At 42.4% G+C, this 19,110-nt stretch overlaps 2 protein-coding genes across 2 annotated transcripts in view; one reads left to right on the top strand and one right to left on the bottom strand.

Annotated features, from left to right (window-relative positions):
* Window positions 1-19,110, bottom strand: part of GAS2L1 (growth arrest specific 2 like 1) — a 63,837-nt gene that overhangs the window by 8,151 nt on the left and 36,576 nt on the right. The window contains exons 4-5 of the mRNA XM_068240177.1: window positions 7,475-7,571; window positions 4,836-5,085 (exon numbers count right to left, since the gene is read on the bottom strand). Coding sequence (XP_068096278.1) covers window positions 4,836-5,085; window positions 7,475-7,571 — 347 coding nt within the window. The remainder of the gene's footprint in view (window positions 1-4,835; window positions 5,086-7,474; window positions 7,572-19,110) is intronic.
* The window catches only part of RASL10A (RAS like family 10 member A), a 76,079-nt gene that overhangs the window by 43,422 nt on the left and 13,547 nt on the right, over window positions 1-19,110 (top strand). The gene's annotated exons all lie outside the window — the stretch shown is intronic.

Raw genomic sequence — 19,110 nt, 5'->3', positions numbered from 1 at the left:
AACTTGAAGAGAACAAGATACAAGGTATGTTGAATTTAGAACATAGTCTCTTTAAAGAACTGGTTGATCGGCTTGATGAATTTGATTAAATGCAATTATCCCAAAATACAGTCCAGGTTTAGAGGATCCCTTATGTTCTCCAAAGATCTCCATGGCTGGGGAATTTTAGTAAAGCACTCCCATAATACAGACAATGACTACTGATAGAATCACCATAACAGAGAACACTAAACATCAAGATAATCTGTAACCAATTCCAATCTGCAAAATGCATGTGTCAAGAAAAAAATGATTTGGATTAGCTATTAATAATGACCTTCAAACATGATTCTGTAAAGATGCTAAACCCTTCCTTTAAAACCAAACTGAAGTCAGCATAAACAAGCCAAAGTAAAAAGAGTGTACGCAGTGGGGTCAGGGAGGGCATCCAACTCTCTTCTGATGAATGTTTTATTACTGGCAGGCGCTCTGATCAGCTGACTTACCATAAGGATTGCATTATCTAATAGAATCTGGTATATAGCCTGCATTTCCTCGTGATTATATCTTTTTTATGTGAATGCCTTCTGACTTGGATGCTTTTCTTAACACACGCCTATAGCAAAACTTACATAGAAGGCCTTTCACAAGCATTCAGAGCCTTCTGCAAATCTCTCACATTACTGAATAAACAACAGTTCTGTCATATCGAGGAATTCGACAAATCCCTAAATTTTTCTAATCAGAACTAGAGCGATTTCAAAGCCCAACTTTACATACAAATGTAAATATGACATATGATAGCTTAATAAGCATTGTGTCAAAAGAGTTTCCTCCAGAGACAATAGAATTGTTGGGTTCTTCTGCTGCACAGAAATTGTATATCATTACAGCTGCATTGTAATGCCTTCCTTTCATATAAACTCATGCAGTAATGTAAAGCATGTTTTAGGGATCTTTCCAAACACATTACATGCAAAGCAAAACATATTTTACTTTTACTGCAATGCATATTCAGTGGATCACAGAGATTCCTTTAAAGTAGCACAAACCTCTTCATACCTGGATTCACCTGCTTACTAAGGCTGGGTTCACACATAAATCTGTATAGTTATGTTCCAGTCCTGTCCTGTCCACTTTTTATGTGTGAACCTAGCCATAGAAAACGAATACAAAACTAACAGGACAAAACAGGACAGGACTGGAATAAAATTGTGTACACCTTCTATGTGTTCTATCTTCCACACACCATACAATAAAATGATCCATTTTTATGGCAATTCAATAAAAAACAATCGGTTGTCCCAAAAAATCGAAATCTTTTTTTACATTTGCTCAAGAAATCCGATCGAATTTCCTGTTTTTATTCGATAAAAAAATCAGGAGTGCTGGATTTTTCTGAATCAATTTTTATGAAAACTGAATGGTGTGTGATAGATTGATCATTTCTTGATGTACAGACCTAAGCAATTTTTTCCTGAGTTTTCAATCATTTTTTTCATAATTGGGGAAAAACTGAACATGTGTGTGGTACATTGGTCAGATTTTTGAAATGTTACAATCAGTCAGAAAAACATATTGCAATTCTTGAACTGAAAAGATATTTAAAATATTGTATGTTGCGTGGCCACCTTAGGACTGTGTACATGGAGTATTAATTTGACTTGTCTAGAATGAACTGACTCCTTAAAGAAAACCTGAACTGAAACTTAAAAGTCAAAATAAGCATACACAAGTCATACTTACCTCCTGTGTAGTCTACTCCTCAATCTCTTTTTCCTCTCCTGCGTCCTGTTTGTCGACTGTGATCAATGGAATTCTCCGTCCTCCATTTTGAAAATGGCCATTACACCATAACCGCTTTCTGGTCAGCACTCAGTTAAACTGTAACCGCCTACTTGACCCATAGGGAAACATGGACACATCAGTTCTCCTCTCAGCTGTAACTGACAGCAACATATATATACCCGACAGCAACTGATATATTTCAGTTCTGACAAAATGTTGTCAGAACTGGAAGGGATCACTGTCAGAAGAAAATGGTGAGTTTCTGAGAGGAACTGATGGCAAGGTAACTATGTAATGTTCATTTGAATTTACCTCATGTGTTTATTTTAAATAATTTTACTCAGTACAGGTTCTCTTTAACTTTTAACCTGAGAATGTGTCAGTTATTTTAATGATTCACTGGTGAAGGTCATTGTTAAGGTAACTGTGTCCTTGTTAGGCACTTTTTGATCTGAGTAAATCTACAGCTTCTCCAGTACAAATATTAAAGCCTAATGGCCCGTACTCACGGGCTGCAAAAATCGCCTGTCGCCAGCACACGTGAGCGTGTGGGCGACAGGCCGGCAACAGCTTCTCTCCAGGTCCCTCCGCGTACTCACGCGGAAGAGGGACCAGCGGCGAGACGGAAGCTGTCGCCGACGTTCCTCCTCCCCCCGCCGGAAGCTCCATAAACCTCAATGGAGGTTGCTGTCGCTAGTCGACAGTTGCGGCGGGGGGGCAGCGGCTACTGTCGCCATGCGATTGAAAGTTTCAATCGCCTGGCGACATGAGCGACGGGCGACAGTTCAGGGTGCGCGCGCGTGCGGCGGCCCATACTCACGGGCGACCTGTCGCCGCAACACGCGCGCGCCGCGTGTTGCGGCGACAAATGTCACTCGTGAGTATGGGCCATAAGTCTACTCAAGTAAGAAAACAAATCACCCTGTGCCTTCACTGCTCCCCACATCCTTGTAGTGACTGATAATTGAGTTGGTCACATGATCACAGCCCTCTGGTTGATAATTCTAGTGATGCCAGCCATCTAAGAGGATATCAGAATAATGAGGAGTCTGGCACAAGAATACAACAGTGATCACTGCAATGTAGTACTATAGAAGGGGATTCTCAGTAGTGTATTAAATGTATGGCATTGATTGGTGAAAATATCATAACACATCAGCCACATACATTACAGTAATTGTTTTTAGTTCACACTCACAGCAATGATACCATGATATTCTGTGTCACCAATAAATGGCACTAAGTTAATATTGAGAATTTCTTCCCATAAAGCCATCTAGAAGGATAAAATGAGTGTGCAGCCACCAGGAAGGCCCATGTGCTTCAGAATGGGAATGCGTCTGAGGTTTTTCAGGCTGCCACATACTGGGCTGTATTCACAAAGCATCACCGCATTCGGTAATGCTGAAAACAGCTGATTTTACAGATCACCTTCCCAAATTACAGTTCACTAAACCTATCAGCGCACAGAAAATCAGAGCTCCCGACTAGTGAGGTAAATTACCGACTTGTGCGGCAATTACCTCAGGAAATGTAAGTTCACAAAGATTTCTGCATTTCAACTACCGGGCAAATGTGTTCGGTATTTTTCTCCAGCTCACAGCAGCCGATAACTGTCTCTCCCCATGCTGTCTCTGTGCGGTAACTTGACAGACAGCCATTGGGGAGAGCCAGGCAGCCAATAGGGAGAGCCACACAGCCTGCCTCTCACTATGATTCGATGTGATGGGGTATTGGGTGGGTCTTATTTATTTATTGTATTTATAAAGCGCCAACATATTACGCAGTGTAATGAAGCAGAGGAAGCTGACAATTCTGAGGGCTTTCTGGCATCCCTTTAGATGTGTAGATCTGTATTCTAGCATACAGAAAAGCTCCCTCTGGTGGCTTCAGCACATATAAAGGGATGACAGGCTGCATTGGACAGAAAACCGCAGAGTCACACGCAGAGCTCCCTGCCTGCTCGATGACCTTCTCAACGCTGGTAAGTGACACTTACCGAGCAGGGCAAATTTGGACAGAGGCGCCAGGCAGGTTAAAATGATCTAAAAACAACTAAAAAGGAGAGAGGCGCATTGCCATTATTGGACCTTTTTGAGCTTGCACTCCTTGCCTGATGAAGCGGGTTATATCTGCGAAACACGTTGCGGAGTGCCAAAATAAATTGTTATTTGCGATTTGAACAATCTTGATTGTCCATCATTTCAGGAGGTAAGTCCACCTGTACTCCTCCTTTTTAGTTGTTTTTAGATCATTTTAACCTGCCTGGTGCCTCTGTCCAAATTTGCACAGTATATAGTCCACCTTGGGTGGAGGGGACTGTCCCCTTCTTTCTATCTACAGAGAGCGACTTCTTAAACCTGAGTGGGGTCAGGTTCTAATGCTCCCCACCTGCATTTCAAGTGGTTGCCTATGTGGTAACCCGTGTTTGTGAGTATATCCACATCTGTTAATTATTTCGCCAACAATTGTTAGACTTACTGCACTATATTGGGCTCTCGGTTTTTCTTTTTGTTTCAAGTGCATCACTTACCGAGCAGGGCTTAGTGAATTGAGGCATGTTTGTTCGGTAAATTACCAAACTTCTGCCTCATGCGGGAAAATGTTAGCGAATTTGGAAAAAAAACTGTAAAATACCAAATGAGGTATTTTACTGACCAAAATTATTTTACCGAACTGCCCATTGTGAATAGAGCCCACTGTCAATAATAAAACTGGTCTCTAGGTGGAGCTGCTCTCCAGATGCCCAGCTGATATCATGGTTTGCCTTGTATTAACAGTAAATCTACCAGCACTATAGTAAATTCAGCAGCCACTATATACAGGCGTCAGAAGCCTAGAGCTTTGGATCAGGTAACAGTTGAGGTATAGGGGAAGCCTTGACTTCATCTGTTTCTTCCTCCCTCCCTACTTTTTTGCAAGAGTTTTTTCTGTATCATGAAACAGTATATTGCTGTAAAATAATCAATTACTGCAATTACTGTGTGTTTCTAGTGAACAAAAAACAATCAGTATTGGGGTTTGTTATTTGCATTGAATGTGGCCTTTACAGGAGCAATACACCATACCTAAAGGAGTTAATGGCGTGTATCCCTGGACGATCCTTCTGGGCTGCCGGAGTTCTGGCGGTGCTGCTCAGTGAAGGAGTGGGAGCCGGGATGGATCGCCGTGGAGTGCTTGGCTCGGAGTTCTGAGTGCTCCTGGGCAGGCTTTCAGAGTAGCGTCCCCGGGAGGGGCTGGAGGAGGTCTGGGGAGGAGCAATATTGGACACTCGCTGGGGGGAAAATGTTGCAGGACGTGATGTCTGTACACGATGGGCTATGAAGGAAATGACAACGAATGAAGATATATGGATGGTGAAAAATGTAATCTACTCCCAGTCTGTCAGCACTTTGCTTTGGCTATCATGCTAATGGAATAGCAAGCAATGAAATCAAGCTTTCTCACATATTAGTCTAGAGATAGATGTGTGCTGCTTAGCTGTCCTCATCACATCTAAAGCAAGTAGTATTTTGGATAAAAACCAGCAAAAAATAAGGTATCGTATGCTGCTTTACAGTATGCCACCCCCCCTTGTGGTGTACCGATTTTGCCCTCACAGTACGCCCTGTTGATTTGGTAGTCCCCCATCCCTCTCACAGTATTGCCTGGTGGTCTAGTGGTCCCCCCGCCCCTTACAGTATGCCCTGATGGTCTAGTCAGTGTTCCCCATCTCCATATAGCTTTCCCTGGTGGTCTAATGGTCCCATCATCCCCCTCACAGTATGCCCTGGTGGACTAGTAGTCCCTCCATCCAGCTTTCCCTGGTGGTCTAGTGGTCCTCCCGCCCCTTACAGTATTCCCTAAAGGTCTAGTCAGTGTTCCTCATCTCCATGCAGCTTTCCCTGGTGGTTTAATGGTCCCCCATCCCCCTCACAGTATTCCCTGGTGGTCCAGCGGTCCCTCCATGATGCAGCTTTCCCTGGTGGTCTAGTGGTGCCCCCACCAATTACAGATTCCCTAAAGGTCTAGTGTTCCCCATCCCAATAAAGATTTGCCTGGTGGTCTAATGGTACCCCCATCCCCCTCACATATTCCCTGGTGGTCTAGTGTTCCTTTCATCCAGCTCTCCCTGATGGTCTAGTGGTGCCCCCCATCCAGCTTTCCATGGTGGTCTAGTGGTGCCCCCATCAAGCTTTCCCTGCTGGTCTAGTGGTCCCTGCTATCCAGCTTTCCCTAGTTTTCTAATGCCCCCCGCCAAGCTTTTCCTGGAGTCCAGTGGTCTCCCCATGCAGCTTTCCCTGGTGGTCTAGTGTTCCTCCCTCATCTAGCTTTCTCTAGTTGTTTGGGTGTTCCCCTATGGAACTTTCCCTGGTGGTCTAGTAGTCTTCCCCATCCAGCTTTCCCTGGTGGTCTTGTGCCCCGCCCCCCATCCAGACTTTCCTGGTGGTCTATTGGTTAATCCCCCATCCAGCTATCTCTGGTGGTCTAGTGGCTCCCTTGCCTTCCTGATGCCCCCCCCCCCCCCTCACGCAGATCTAGATGCAGTGGTGGGGTTTAAGATAGAGACTCACCTCCTCCTGCCACAAGATGTACCATCTGTCCTCTGCAGCAGCCATACTCTCTCTGCTTCTATGATTTACTGCACATCGAGTCATGACATGCAGGAGAATCAGGAAGTAGAGAGCCTTTGGCTGATGCAGACATCTAGCGGCTGGAGGAGGTGGAGCTCTATTTTAAACCCCACTGCTGTGCTTAGCTCTGCATACTTGGGGAGCACAGGAAGGGGTCCAAAGGAGAAGGAGGGAGGAGTTTGGGCCCCCTACCCACCTCTCTTGTGTTGCCAGTCTGGATGCGCCCCATACTGTCCCTGTGCTCCATAAGGCAGCACTAGTCATACTGCCCTGATGGGGGCCCTGACTTGTACAGGCAGCGAGGATGAATATCCTTATTGAAAACACAGACAGCAATAATGACAGAGCTGTATTCATGTCATACACTATCCAATACTGAAAAGAAAAGGTTTTAGGTTGAGTTCTAAACTAAAGAAAAAATATTTTTTAGCCTGTTATATAAAGTAAACCTGCTAATAATGAGCTAGGGAGGCTGCCATCTTGACTTCCTTTAAACAAATGTTAGTTTTCTGGCACATTGCAGTCAGTCAGTGCCCTAGAACAAGTGTGTAGAAAAATCAGAGGATACATTGCTCCAGGCTTAAGCCTCCTGCACATGCTGGAGGGTCAGGGCCACCTCTGCCGGAAGTCCAGTATGTATGAGGAATCGTTTGTGATAGATGTAGAGTGCCACATCATTTCTGGTGAGCGCAGGCCAAGCCCATTGCTCTCCTACTCACCTGACCCACTCTGTCGTTGGCTGCACCATTGTCCCTCCTCAACCCTCCACAGCAACAGAAATCCTTACTAGCAGAACTCACCCATCACCTACCTTTAGACACTTGTTCCAAGTGAGAGCTTTAGAAACTATTGCAGTCACAAAATTAGCATTTGAAACAGCATATTTCAAGAGGTCAGGAAGGCAGCTTTCAAAGCTCTCCAATGACACATGGACGCTATATATATTATTGAAAGTGCTAAACTTAAATACTGTTATATTGATTGTAATTTAGAAGTATGTGTTGATATTGTAGGAAATGGGGTGAAACACAATGACCTATGCTGTGCATTAAACATTGTTATACTATTACTCGTGTCACCAATTGGATACTCACAGCCAAAATGACACCTGCAGGGGTCATGCTTGTCCAGATAATGCTCCAGCGTGTCCCATCCTCCACCAACACGCACCATTACATGGTTCCGTAGAACCTACAAACAACAGGGTATCAGAAAATTTAGTGGGCAGTCCATGTTATACACCAAACATATACAGTATCCACATAACAAGCATGAACTTATTAAAAGCTAGGCATAGAGATGTTGATAACAGAATGATTCGGAAAGCAGGCCAGTCCTTCATCTGCACTACACACTCAATCTTCATTACATTTCAAGAGAAACCTGCAGAGCATCAGTCTAACTGCTAGCTTTGCTCTGCTTCATACAGTGCAACATTATGCGGCCATTGTTCCCCCACTGCTCCAGCTCACAGTTATTTCCCAACATGTAGCATCACACTTTCAATGGATAAACTGTCCAAAATCAATATTAAGTTGATTGAACAGATATGTTGGAAGCAATAGGTATCCAGCTGATTTGATCAAAGTGATCAAGTCAGCTGGACAACATGATACATGTATGCTTAGTTGTATATGGTATATTTTTAAAGAGACTCTGTAACAACATTTGGCCTTATTTCTTCTAACCTATAAGTTCCTATACCTGTTCTAATGTGGTCTGTCTTACAGCAGCCTTTTCTAGTTTCACAGTGGCTGTATTATCTCTGTTATATAATCTAATCTTCTTTCCTTTGTCAGCTTTGTCAGCTCAGGCAGGAATGTGCTGCTCTGCTGTGATAGGGAGAAGTTATACACACCCTCTCCATGCCCCCTCCAGGCTCTGTATGAGTCACAGACTGAGCTTCTCTCAGCCTATCACATGCTGGTTAGCAGCCATGTTTTTTGTTTGTAAACACTGCCTAAAACTGGCAATTACAAGCCAGGATTGCAGCAGGGAGTGGCAGAAACAGCAAAGAGGGGCCCAGGAGAACATAATGAATAGAATGGTATGCTTTTTATTGTAAGAATTAGTACAGACTACTCTTTAAGTAGCCAATGTGTATGGTTAATGTAGCTCTGATACCAAAGTTTGTATGTATTTTATCATGATTGCTTCTCCAGATTACTGTTACTATACATACAGGTATTAATACTGGCTGTTGGACATTCCAAATCCCTTCTCAGTAGCTGCTGAGACATGACTGTGTGACCATATAGCCAGTATGTATTTGGTCAAGTTTAGCAAACTGACATGCTTATGCTTTGAAATAATAATAATAATTATGATTATTATTTTTGATTTATAAAGTGCCAACATATTCCGTGGCATTGTACAGAGTAAGAAACATAGGGTAATAATACAGACAACGGTATATTCAGATGTTGGTATACAATATGGAATTGGTAGACATAGTAATTAGTTACTAATGAAACATGATGAACAAAAAGTATAACAAATTGCAAGACACAAAAGGATTACAGTGCCCTGCCCTTGCCCACTTACAATCTAAAACAATGATAAAACACAAAAGTCATACTGTACTACTGAGGGCAGAGCATTGCATGGATTGTAGTGCAGCAGACACTGAATATATTACACATGCATGAACTCAGGCAGTGGAGAGGCGTCTACCGCATGATGGAATCCCATCTGAGTGTGGCTGCACTAAAACACGACACAATGCTGTTTCTTGGTGCTGACATACATAGTGCTATAAACGCAGTCATTGGGATGCAGTAAATTGCAGCACTCGGTAGCCGGACATTGGGAGACTGAGCTGCCTGAAAAGCATTCTGTGTGAAAAAAAGCCTAATTGTCTACAGTGAAAAAACAACATATTACTATAATACTATATAACTATACATGAGCTGCTTATCAATAGTCAGTACCATGTCATTTATCTGTCATGTAATTCCTAGTAATGACTAACCAGTCAGTTTCTGCATTCTAATGTACTCAGAGCTACAGCAATCTGCACAGTTTCCTCACAGGCTTGTTTTAAAAGCGATAGTAGTAACTTAAAAGTTTATGGACAGTTTAGAAAAAGTTTGCACATCCGTGCTTACCTCAAGCACGCACGCACACACACACACACGCGAGCGATGTGCAGCAGTTTTTACATAGAAACTGCAGAAGTTGAAGCCCAATTCCAGGACATTTCTTAATGTATACACTTCCAATTTTGGTTGGTCAATGATACTTGTTCTGAATAGTGGGGCAAGGACTACAACTATGTACACACTTGCAATTACTGTAAGGGAACGGAAAACAACCCCCTGGGTGATAAATGAGGGGCCAATGCTGTACAGACCTATCTTTAGTCTTCAGGCTAGCAATGCATTCTGTTGCTATTGAGGCGAGGGCAGAGCGATGACAACTGGCACATAACGGAGCAGCTTCCAGCAGTGCAGGGGGGGCAGGCCAATGGTTGTCACCAGCCATTTCAGACTTTTATCTAATGTTTGTACACACTTTCAGAACCTATTTGGGATTTTTATTGCAGTTCTGTGCCCCTCCATAACTTTGTGCCCATGAAGTTGGACAAATCTCTCATAGCTTAAAAAAAGACTGCAACAATAAAGATTTTGGTTTTTTTTTTAAATAAAACAATGACACATAATGATACATAGATATTGGATTTCAGCCTGCCTGCAGTAGAGATCATAACGTTCCATTTCTGTAAATGGAGTTACATTGATTTAATAATGTGACTCATTACTTACGTAGATTTCAATACACTGCTGTGAAGTGAGTCATATGAAACCAGACTGTATGCTATTGTTCCCTGCACCATATACAAAGGGTGGCTGGATTGTGTAATGGTTAAGGGCTCTGCCTCTGACACAGGAGACCAGGGTTTGAATCTTGGCTCTGCCTGTTCAGTGAGCCAGCGCCTATTCAGTAGGAGACCTTGGGCCAGTCTCCCTAACACTGCTACTGCCTATAGAGCGCGTCCTAGTGGCTGCAGCTCTGGCGCTTTGAGTCCGCCAGGAGAAAAGCACGTTATAAGTGTTCTGTGTTTTGTTTATTTCAAAAAGCTCATATTCTGAAATATATGAGACAGACTTGTAAGCCATGATTAGTCCTCCTTATCTCATCAGTATAGTCCTCTCATTGCCTCTCAGTCAGCTCTAGCCAGCTACATGAGGAGGCAATGTGCATTAGTAAAATAATGTTGTGTAGGTATGTAGAACACAGCAGAAGGAACCGAGCATCATTTTTGACTCCCAGGGCTGCTCAATAGCAAATTAAAAATACATGCTAAAAATGTGGTTTATTATTTAAAAAACGTTCATTTTACCCCCCTTTTTTCATTTAAAGGGAACCTAAACTGAGAAGGTTATGGATTTTTCCTTTTAAAATAATACCAGTTGCCTGACTCTCCTGCTGATCTTGTCTCTCTAATACTTTTAGCCAAAGCCCCTCAACAAGCATGCAGATCAGATGCTCTGACTGAAGTCAGACTGGATTAGCTGCATGCTTGTTTCAGGTGTGTGATTCAGCCACTACTGCATCCAAAGAGATCAGTAGGACAGCCAGGCAACTGGTATTGTTTAAAAGGAAACATCCACATCCCTCTCAGTTTAGGTTCCCTTTAAGGGTTAACCACTTGAGGACCACAGTGGTAAACCCCCCTAAAGACCGGGCCAATTTTAACTAAAATGGCCACTGCATCTTTAAGGCCAAGCTACAGGGCCGCACAACACAGCACACGACGGATCCCCCCCTCCCTTTTCCCCCCACCAACAGAGCTCTCTGTTGGTGGGGTCTGATCGCCCCCCAGGTGTTGTTTATTTTTATTTTATTTTTTTTATAAATATTTATTTGTGCCTTTTTTAAACAAAATGTACACTTTTTTTTTCTTATTCCCCTCCCTCCCTGCAGCCAGCCAATCATGCGATCGGCTGTTATAGACTTCAGCCTATGAGAGCCGATCGCTCTCTTGTCCCCCAGGGGGACAGCTGTGTCACACGGCCGTCCCCAGTACAGCGCTGCTGCTGCTGCTGCTGATGTGAAGACGGCGTCTAACAGTCTCCCGAGCGGCGAGCCCTGAGCAGGAGATGCGCGCGCAATCTCCAGCAAAACAGAGCCCCAAGACTTGACGGCAATTGGCCACGTCCATTGGCGTTAGCCGGTCGGCAGGTAGTTAATTACAGGTAGAAACCTTCTACTTCCCGTACTTCCTCTGTCCGTCCACTGGTCGCAAGCAACAGAAGATGGAAGGCAGATAAGAACTCACCTATCCACAAGCTTAGATCAAACAAACCCATTAACCCACCTGGCGGTCTAATGAATTCCGCCAGGAGGCAGCGCAGCAGTTTTTTTTTTTAAAATCATGTAGCGAGCCCAGGGCTCGCTACATGATAGCCGCTGCTCAGCGGCATCCCCCCGCCCGCCTTCGGCGATCTCCGATCAGGAAATCCCGTTCAAAGTACGGGATTTCCTGGAGGGCTTCCCCGTCGCCATGGCAGCGACGTCGTGACGTCATTGGGAGTCCCGATCCACCCCTCAGCGCTGCCTGGCACTGATTGGCCAGGCAGCACACGGGGTCTGGGGGGGCGCGCGGCGGATAGCGGCGATCGAGCGCGGGGCGGCGGCGATCGGTGTGCTGACGCCGCTAGAAAAGTGCTAGCTGCGTGCAGCAAAAAAAAAAAATTAAGCAAATCGGCCCAGCAGGGCCTGAGAAAACCTCCTGCGCGGCTTTACCGCCAGGAAGGTTAAGAATTAGCTGGGAGGATTAGTCTTCCCTACTATGCTTCAAACAGATAACATTAGTCACATCTTATGAATTTCATACCTAGGCCCATATGCAATTATGTTTTTCACCTGAGTTATCTCCTAGGAGATAATTTCTATCTCCTCTGTAAACTAAATTTTCAGCAATTTACAATTGAAAAAGTACCCAAAAGTTGGTGAAAAAGTACTATCAAATTTATTTTTTGTATTTTCTTGCTTGCTGGTGACCTAAAAGGCATTTTAAGACAAGTTGTAAAAATATCACCCAGGAGAAAACTCAGGAGAAAAAGTGAATTGCATATGGGCCCTAGTCTGGATAATAGAGTGAAAAGGGAGCAGGAAGGTTAACTTCTCAAATATGGCAGCCGTTTCAGGTATTTGAAACTAGTAGCAGCTAAGATACCTTTAAGTGAACACCAGTGTACACACACCAGATCATCCAGAACAATTGTGGATACTTATTTCAGATGACAGTAATCAAAGCTGCACATGTTGAGACACTGAAGCGAAAAAAAATATGATATAATGATTTGTATGTGTAGTACAGCTAAGAAATAAAACATTAGGAGCAGAGACATAAGTCTAATATTGTTTCCAGTACTGGAAGAGTTAAGAAACACCAGTTGATATATGCAAAAGAGCCATTGAGCTCCAAGACTTTCAAAGTAGCAGAGAGCCCTGTCTTCTGAAGCTTATTCCATCTGATTACTGCATTTCAAATTGTATGTGCTGTTGTATCTGTCTATGCCATGTGTACCACAAATAATTCCGATTATGGCTCTTGCTGTACTTGGCGAAATAAAACTGATTCTGAATTTCTGAATTTCTGAATTATTATCTCAAGTGCCAGTCACTTTATTTTCTTTTTCTCTCCAGAAGACAGGTCAATAGTTCACAGGTCTGCTCTGTAAAGTTATTTAGAATGCTGAGTAGTGTGCACACTGCAAATATTAGAGATTGATGCAATATTATAAAAAAAACACTGTATAACTGAAAATAAAAATATGAAAATATTTTTTTTGCTACTAATGTTCTAGTATTTATCCGTACTACACAACCAATTCATTATATCATTTTTTTTTTGCTTCAGTGTCTCTTTAAAAGTAATCTAGACTATGTAAAATATGTTACTTACAAGAGGCAGAGGCCTTCATACTTGTCTATAGGGCAGAATCTTAATGATTATTACAAAATACTGGCACTCCAAAGGTGCTCATACATTTACAGATGGCTACTCGATGTGGCAGAAAGTTAGCTCCCTCTCTGATCTGAATATGATCAGAAAATATTCTATTCCTTCCACACACTATCCAAAGATGTTTAATAAATCCAGTAATAGATCTACTGAAACTCTATCGAACCACAGCATTGCACTGGGCTGTCAATCTACTGCCACTTCTGCCCCACCCCCATTTTATCAAGATCATCTGTCCAGTCAGATAGAGTTCAATAAATTTTCAGTGAAAATCCATCAATATTACAATTGATTTGACATGTTGGGGCATCAATTTCTGGTCAAATCAGAATGACTGAAACTGCCGGAAATTGACAGGGAAAATCCTGTATGGTCCCTTCAGACAGGACAAAGCTAGTAAGTAAAATAAGAAGGCACTTTGCTTCTATTGCATAGGTCAGCTTAACAGTGCACCAATCATCTATGCAGCATTTTGTAAAAGAAAGCAATGCTCATACTATCTATATATTAAGTATCAGTGACATTAGTGCTGTATAAGCAATTTAGCAGTTCATTTCGGAGACCTGCTACTAGTCACTTGCAATACTCTGTCTAGTCTTTGAAATACCAGCTCAAATCTCACATCAGCCCCTTTGCAAAGGGGCACTACAGATCAACACAATGATGTACCCCAGCAAAACAGCAAAATAGGTGAAAAGAAGACAATCTCTTTTGTAGCTAGGCATCAACACTATCAGGCCTGGCCTATCTCCACAATGGAGATTGAAAACACATAAGACTAATGAGTGCAATATGAGAGGAGAGACAGAGTAAAAAGAACGAGGCAACATAACCTCAGCTTTAAATAATTCAAGTTACAGCTCATGTTCCACATTTACTCACTCAGCAGTCCCACTGTCACACTTCAATGGAGAGGAACAGTTTATTAACCTTTTCCCTGCAGGTATCTGGTAATCTTTCACCGTTCAGCACACAGCACACACTCTAGTTCCTTTACAAACAATACGCTGTTTCCACTTTACGTACAACAATATCGGGTAAACATTGAACTTTCCTAAAACCATCAACATCTTAATTGTGAATGCCTGATAACGTTCATAAGTCAGTTCAGGGTGAGATTCCACTGTCCAGCCAAACGGACCCACTTGTTGACCAAGAAAGATTTTGAGGGCAACTAGATGCCTTTGATATAAATAAAAAGAACATATACAGTACAATATAATAATGTATTTCCCATGCGCAGTGGTCAGCCAAGGAAAAATACCATGCTAACTTCTCTTCACTTATGGAAGATGTACAGTGACACCAACAGTTCAGGCCTGGCAGAAATCACTCAAGTACATCCATCAACATCTGGTCAGAAGTGGTCTTCATGGACAACTTGGAGCTAAAAAGCCTAACTACCTCCTGTGTGTGCTAATCAGATAGGGGGAGGAGTTTGGACATCTCACAGTCACCATTGCAAACACAATTAGCCAGTGATTAAAAAGTTAGCAATCCAAAACTTTGTGCATTGAAAATTATGATATTTCTCCTGTATTTGTGTAAATAACAGGAGCCTAAACTAAGGCTTTGATTTAATATTTGACATTAAGATCTCCATCCTAAAAAAGCGAACTTGACTACATAAAGTGCGTTCACCCATAGCAATTAAGAGAACATAAATTGACTTTATCAGAATGAGGAAACAGATTAATCTGGCTAATCGTCATTTGATATCAAATTATGCACATAGTCGCTGCACCTTGACCTACCTTATTAAATAGGTCTGTTAATCATAGATGTAGTGTGCTATGCAATGCCAAGACCTTATGAGAATAAGTCACCAAGTAAATAATGCTTGTATATGAAGGAGCTCAAACTGGTTATCCACTAGTAAGTTCTTAGAAACAGCAAAGTACAAAGATATAATGAGTTCTAGGATTTCTCGTTCTGCAGGTTAATTCCATTATTTTGCCTTTATTTATGTTGTCAGTAATTCAGGAATACATTTTGGGCCTGCAACTATCTATGAATTCTTCATTGCATCTCCCTGGGCAAAAAGATTATATATTTTTAACTAAGGGCTTTGTTCATAGTATGACACTGATACACAAAACTTATGAATGAAATCTTTCATGAATCATTTCTCCATGGCCCTTATTTCAAGTGGTATAAAACCCAGCATTTCTTCTTTTCTCTAAAAGATTACTTACAACATTAAACCTACTTTCAGAAAAAAATAGGTAGCAGAACCTCATTCAAACAATGAGGGCCTATTTCCACTGCTGCAGAATCTGCAGTGCTTCCCTGCAAGTGATTCGAGTGGGGAAACGTAGCCTATTCCACCAATAGCCTTGCCATCTGAATTGTATGCTGGCGCAATTTGGACGGCATGCTGCATTTACCGCAGCACACATCTCAATCTCTATAGCTGTGCATGGCACGGCTATAGGATTCCGATGCATCACTGCAAGTGCCGACATGCATCCTGTAAGACACAAGCTGTGCTGTGTTTAAAGGACAGGTCCAAGGGTAAAAGAAAAAACAAGATCTACTACCATCGGTCTTCCTCCAGCCCCTGGCAGCCTAGCTGTCCCTTGCCGCAGCTCCCCTCCCAGCTGGTGTCCTGGGGTCTTCTCCGCTGCAGACGTCTTCTGCAACTGCTCGTGGTCATGCTCCCGTAGAAGGGAGCGCTCTGCACAGGTGCAGTACTTCGGTGTCTGCACAGAATGCTCCAGGCTACGTGAGCCCGATCACGATTGGATCCGCAAGGCGCAGAAAAGGCGACTTGGAGAGGTCGGCATCTGCAACGGAGGGAACCCCGGGACAACAGCTGGGAGCGGAGCTACAGCAAGGGACAGATAGGCTGCCAGGGGATGGAGGAAGACCCAGGTAAGTAGATCTTGTTTGTTTTTTTTAAACCTTGGACCTGTCCTTTAAACACAGCACTTTCTTCTTCTTTTTTCTTCAGTGGGAAGCTTATAGCTGAAGCTGAGGAGGTGAATACATTATCTTGTTTATGTTTCCTTATCAGCCACAATTATTAAGCATTCCTGGCAGTGCGTCAGCTTGCACTGTTACCAGAAGGTAAACCAGGAGACAAGTCTCACTAGATACAGTGCATAATAGTAAATACATACAGCAGCTATGCAATTGCAGCTTTCAGAGCAGATAGACTGTACTTTGGGAACTTACTATTCTAGCATTTAACTATTTTCTTGCTTACTGGTGGTTTAAAAGGTATTTAATGATAAAGTGCAAACCTATGATTTATCTCTCCTCATGCTAGGTACACACAATGCGTTTTTTCGGTCGATTTTCCGTTCAATCGATTTTCAATTTGTTTTTCCACTCGATTTCCCACTTGATTCTTTTATATTTTTTTATCAATTTCCATTCACTTCTATGAGAAATTGAGCAGTAAAACGTTTGAAAGTAATATTGGAAAATATCTATTGAATGCAAAAACGTTTCATGTATACCTAGCATCAGGGCTGATTCAGCAATCTTATCTCATGAATGAGATTATATCACTTTACTGATTTTTCACCTCTGCTATACGTTAACGTAAACTGTAAAGGAAAGATCGGAAACAGATAAAGGCCTTTATTTAATTCACTCTTTCTTTTAAGTTTTCTCCTAGGAGATATATTTTCATCTTTTGTTTAAAATAATTTTTTAGCACTCTGCAATCGAAAAAGTGCCACAAAGTAAATGGAAAAAGTACTAAGAAAATTACTATAATTAAAGAGACACTGAAGCAGAAAAAAATTATAATATAATAAATTGGTTGTGTAGTACAGCTAAGAAATAAAACATTAGGAGCAGACATAAGTCTAATATTGTTTCCAGTACAGGAAGAGTGAAGAAACTCCAGTTGTTATCTATGCAAAAGAGCCATTGAGCTCCACCACTTTCAAAGTCACAGAGAGCTCTGTCTTCTGAAGCTTATCTCAAGTGTCTCTAACTATATTGTTGTTTTTTTTCCTGCAGAGGACAGTTCAAAAGTTCACTAGCCTGCTCTGTAAAATCATTTAGAATGCTGAGTAGTGTGTAAACTGCAAATATTAGAGAATAATGCAATGTTCTAAAAGAAAAGAAAAAAAAACTATATAACTGAAAATAAAATATGAGAATATTTTCTTTGCTACTAATGTTCTAGTAATTATCCGTACTACACAACCAATTCATTATATCATATTTTTGTTTTATTCGCTTCAGTGTCTCTTTAACCTCCCTGGCGGTCTATTAAAACCGCCAGGGGGCAGCGCAGCACTTAAATTTTTTTTTTTTAAATCATGTAGCTAGCCTAGCGCTAGCTACATGATAGCCACTGTGCCACTGTGCAGCGGCATCCCCCCACCCCCTCCAATCGCCTCCGGCGCAAACAGGAAATCCCGTTCAGAACGGGATTTCCTGTGTGGCTTCCCCCATCGCCACGGCGACGATCGTGATGACGTCATAGACATCATGACGTCATCAGGAGTCCCGATCCACCCCTCAGCGCTGCCTGGCGCTGATAGGCCATGCTGCACAAGTGGTCTGCAAAAAGCTAGCTGCGTGTACAAAAAAAAAAAATATGCAAATCGGCCAAGCAGGGCCTGAGAAATCTTCCTACGCGGCATTGCCCGAACTGAGTCCGGGCTTACCGCCAGGGAGGTTAAAAGAAGTATTGTCAAAATTATTTCAAAGACAGTATTTTCTTGCTTGCTGGTGGCTTAAAAGGCATTTTATTAAAAAGGTATTAAAATATTGCCTAGGAGAAAATGTCTGAGAAAAAGTGAATTGAATAAGGGCCAAGGGGCTGATGCACAAAATCGCGTTAATACTATATTACCCAAATTTCCAGCAGCAAGTACCGCAAGTTAAGCAATTAGCATGACCGTTGTTATGGTAACAAACAATTCTAATGGTAACGCTTGTTAATAACGCGTGTTAATGTAGCAACGGTCACGCTACTCAAGTATGGCAGGTAATAGCTAATAGTGTAAGGATAATATTGCTGTGTGCAGTCTGTGCATGAATTATACCACTTTGGGAATTATTCACAAATTGTATAAATTATCTGTCAATGGTGCCCTATTCAATGACCTTCTCCTGAGTTTTCTCACAAGATATACTCACACCTAAACAAATAAACAGCGTAAGGGAGCTCTGAGCTGTTAACATTGCACTTTCAATAAATGTGATAAAAGTTGAAGGTGAACTAGGCCTATAACAGTCTGGCAACATATTTTATGGGGCTGTCATATGTCCCACAGAGCCATAAAGTATAACTTCTTAAAGGGAACCTTAACTGTAAAAAAAAACAAAAAAAAAACTTACCTGGGCCATCCACCAGCCCCCTGCAGCCATCCTGTGCCCTCGCAGTCACTCATGGCTCCTCTGGTCCTCCGCTGCCAGCTAGTTTCGTTTTTGCCAACTGGGAGTCGTCCGGCCGCCATGCGTACGTTTTTACGTATTCCTGCTGGTACAGGAAGCTATTGCAGACATCAACAAGTACATTTTTACACATTACACCCGTAACGTGTAAAAACTCCCAGTCGGCAAAAACGAAACTAGCTGGCAGCGGGGGACCAGAGGAGCCATGAGTGACTGCGAGGGCACAGGATGGCTGCAGGGGGCTGGTAGATGCCCCAGGTAAGTAAAATTCATTTTTTTTACAGTTAAGGTTCCCTTTAAGGTGGTCATACACTTATAGATTTGCAGCAGATTCGACGATCAGATAGATTTCTGTCAGATGCCTGTTAAGTTGAATCTGACAGGAATCTATCT

Source organism: Hyperolius riggenbachi, chromosome 1 (genome assembly GCF_040937935.1).
Source record: "Hyperolius riggenbachi isolate aHypRig1 chromosome 1, aHypRig1.pri, whole genome shotgun sequence".
In the NCBI taxonomy this organism is placed as follows: Eukaryota; Metazoa; Chordata; class Amphibia; order Anura; family Hyperoliidae; genus Hyperolius; species Hyperolius riggenbachi.
The sequence above is the reverse complement of the archived record's forward strand: the minus strand, read 5'-3'. Positions and strand labels throughout refer to the sequence as shown.